At 41.3% G+C, this 3,944-nt stretch overlaps 1 protein-coding gene across 3 annotated transcripts in view; it reads left to right on the plus strand.

Moving 5' to 3' along the window:
- oxr1a (oxidation resistance 1a) overlaps positions 1–3,944 on the plus strand; it is a 219,761-nt gene that overhangs the window by 199,240 nt on the left and 16,577 nt on the right. For all 3 annotated transcript variants that reach the window (XM_024267094.2, XM_024267097.2, XM_024267096.2), the window contains one exon: positions 1,668–2,290. In XM_024267094.2, the coding sequence (XP_024122862.1) occupies positions 1,668–2,290 (623 nt within the window). The remainder of the gene's footprint in view (positions 1–1,667; positions 2,291–3,944) is intronic.

A 3,944-nucleotide genomic window follows, 5' to 3' on the forward strand; every position in this document is an offset into this window, starting at 1 on the left:
ATTCTGTCAAGTATAAGGATTCTGTTTACAATAACCTGAGTAAAAACAAAACGTCAGAAAAGAGGAAATGTAAAAAAGCTCTAATAAAAACAATAAAACACAGTCAAACACAGACTTAAAGGCCAGTTACCCTCGTCCAGGCCTCCTTCTCATTTATGTTCAGGTCTCTTATAAAAGCCAGTTGCTGCCAGGCGTGCACCTGTTGTCTGTATGAAAGCCCATCTGTGAGGAGTTCAAGGTCCTCGGAATTTACATTAGCAGCATCAGAGTCCAGAACAATAAACCCCCAAGCTACACAATAGAAAACACACGTCCTGTCACAACAACCCAATGCTAGACTTCAGAGTCATAGTTAGTTTGAGGGTAAGTCTTTATTTATATGGAACTTTTCATAGAGGGTAACTCACAAAATGCTTTACAAAAGATAAAATACAAGATAAACCAATAAAAACATTACATTTTAAATAAATACAGGAAATTATAAAAATATTAATGGCAGAGAGACAGCAGCTAAAGCAGGAGAGTCAAACTCAATCACACAAGGAACCAAAATCCAAAACTCACTTTAGGTCGAACAGGATAAACATTTATTGAACACTCTGAAACTACATTATGTAAAACTTTATAACTGTAACTTTTTAATCTAATTATGAACTAGATATATAACAATACCTACAATAATACTAGCGTGAATGCTGACCACTGAAGGTGCTGAAATTGATAACTTTTTTCAGTGATTGAACAGTAGAGCTGGACGTCGTCTGCATAGAAATGATAAGAACTGATCTTAAATTTACTGATAAATTTCCCAAGAGGAATCATGTACAACATAAATAAAATAGGGCCCAGAACAGAACCTTGGGGAACACCGCTGGATAGTTTTTTTGTTTCAGAAGACAGAGCTAACTCTGTCACCTGCACACTGTGCACTAACACCAGACTCGGTCAGTGTGGCCTTTATTAACCATCATTTGTGCCTTTTTTCTGAAATGTAACTTATGTTCAAAAAAGTTACTTTTTTAAGGGTTTTATAAATATGTTGTAGTTTTGGGAAAAGTTTCATGAAACATTCAGCAATTCTTCATGTTGTTTTGCTCTTTTCCACATGCTAAGGTAGGACAAACCCACTCAGGACAGACTCAGATAAACCATAATCACAGCAGAGACGATCAGTCAGAATAATATGGTCAACGGTAACAAAAGCAGAGATTATGAAGACCGTATACTGACCAGAATCAGCAGCCATGAGTACATCATTCGAACCTTTTAGGAGAGCTGTTTCAGTAGAATGGTTCTGTTTGAAACCAGATTGGAGGCATCACAGATATTGTTTTGATCTAAGATGAATTTAGGGTCAAATCAATAAGAAGTTCCGGTGGTGGCACTTTATTTTACATCTCTAATGATCCTAAATGTCAGCTCCTAGCATTACTGTGCAGCCGAGATCACGGCTGTCTTCAGTAATTTGCTGTCACAATATTGTTATTGTTAAATAACTGAATCACCCTAGATATTAAATATCAATCAAAACATTCTTCGTCTGAAACTTTTGCGTGCTCTTGGTGAACTCTGTGAGTCTTAAAGGGTGAAGCAATAGATCGTCTATGAACTAAAGCCAGCACGGCTGCAGGCTGTAGGATTAAACTGCCATCTTCTTCTGTTCTCAGTGACCTGGAGCCTCTGCCAGCTGAGAGGCACCCCTCCCAGCAGAAGGACCCAGAGCAGCGCCTGAAGGAGCGGGGGGCCAGTGACGGTGGCAGCACAGTCCCCTGCAGCGCTGAAGGCTCCATCTCCGAAGACGTCTTCACGGAGACGGAGCTGTCCCCCATTCGGGAGGAGGAACAAGCATCCACCGAGGACCTCCGCCTGGACAAGTCCTCCGGTGCTTCCTCCGAGTCTGTGCAGACCATCACCCAGGTGGAGGCTGCCAGTTCGCAGGTCCAGGGTGAGGCCTGCAGCCAGCCGGAGGAGCCCCCAGAGGCCAAAGTAGAGGACAATCCACCAGACACTGCCACAGAACATGTCAGCCAGTCCCCACTGGCATCCAAGCAGCACAGTGTAGAGAAGCCACCGAGCATACCCACCACCACCAGCAGCACTAGCCAGGATCCCAGCAGCAGCACCTCTCGTCCGGGGTCCCAGAGCTCAGCCAATTCCAACCCAGCCGGTCCACAGGGGGAAGCCAACCAGGAGACCAACGTCTCCACAACAGACACTATGCAACAAGGCCAGGAGGAGAAGGAGGACGCAAAGGAGACGCAAGCAGACGACTCTCAGACCTCAGCAGAGGGTAAAAACACTTAGAAAATGCTTCATTTATGTCTGGGGGTTCAGGTAAAGCACATTAGCGTGGCTCTGTGTGTATTTAGCTGCACATCAACTTGGTCTTTCTCTAAGAGCAATCAAAGGGTTTCCTTTGATCTCTGGCTGTTCCAGAGTCATGTCCCTCGTGTAGCTTCCTGATAACTCTCCTGTTTGCACTTTGTGCCAGAAGCTGGAGCATAAAGACGAGGGGATGTTACCCTGCGTTCCTATCAGTTTAGCAGAGCTTGCCTGACTTGATGCAGCTGTATGCAGGAGTCCTTTGATCTCTGGTTCTGGTGGTCTGGGCCACTCCTGCAGCCGATAAGCTAAAGCCTATCAAACAGAGGGCTACAAACACACCTGCACCAGGAAAACAGTGAACAAGCAGCCCACATCAAACACAGCAGACAGTGGAAATGCTGCATTTATATTTCTATAAGCTTGTTTTCATGTGCATTTACATACATTACACCGGGGTCCCTTAGTTTTTCTAATGAAGGCCACATAACTGTTTTCTTCTCTGATGGGGGCCGGCGTAACAGAAAAAGTGTAACACTAACAGCCTAAACATAAACTTTTATGGTTTTCCAGAAAGCCGCACTGCGCAAAATTTTAAATAATTAATTTCTATAATCGTCGCAGAAAAATAATGCTAAAACATTTTTAAAAACAGATATATATATATATATATAGATTAATAGCTGAAGATTCTTAAAGGTGTCCTACCATGAAATTCTCCTTTTTGAGGTTTTAAATGTATTGTTCATCCCTCTCTATAAAGAACCCCAAAGTGGTATTGTGATCCGTTCATGCATTTAAGAGTAATCCTCTAAAAACCTGCACTGTCTTCAGCAGCCCCTCCCATACCGATGAAAATGAGCGGTTGGAAACGTGCTGATGTAAGATCGATGCCAACAGCTCCCTCCAGGAAGTCTGTGCTGCAAGCTCCGCCCCCAGACTAACACCAACCCTCAATTTCTCCACAGAGCTAGTGATGATCAACAAAAAAACTTTCATTTTAGATGCAGAGTGCCGTATATCTTCCAGTTGTGTCCTGTCTTCAATAAATTCTGACCTGAAGTGTGTTTGGATTTTTGGCCCTTGTGTGATTGAGTTTGACACCCCTGATATAGAAAAACCTGATATTTTTATGTCATTCTCCAAGATGTGAGACACAAAACACATAATATTAAACCTTTTTGTGCTGCATTTGTTCAAATTTTAACCACTTTAGTGCAATTTACCAAAATAAAAACTTTTAGCGACTTTTATCTGACTAACTATAAATTAAAAAAACAAGTTTTTTGCTTTAGTTGTTTCACATGTTAAAAATCTAAATATAAAGGACAAAACTTAAATGATAAATCTATTGTTTATTTATTTTTAAATTTATTTAATAAAGGGATAAAAGAGCCACAGGTTGCAGACTTATGGAGTCTATTTGTAATCCCCCCTGAGTTGTGGGGGGACCATTGGTGCAAAGTAAGCCTGCCTCTACTTCCCATCATCAATTTGTTTACATACACTGTTTAAATAATGTAAATAGTGGGAAAAAATGTAAAACAAGAAAAAAAAACAGATGAGATATTTCAGTAAATGTTACTGAACGTTAGAGCAAAAAAAGGCTTTTATAATTTTAT

Source organism: Oryzias melastigma, linkage group LG16 (assembly GCF_002922805.2).
Source record: "Oryzias melastigma strain HK-1 linkage group LG16, ASM292280v2, whole genome shotgun sequence".
Lineage (NCBI taxonomy): Eukaryota > Metazoa > Chordata > Actinopteri > Beloniformes > Adrianichthyidae > Oryzias > Oryzias melastigma.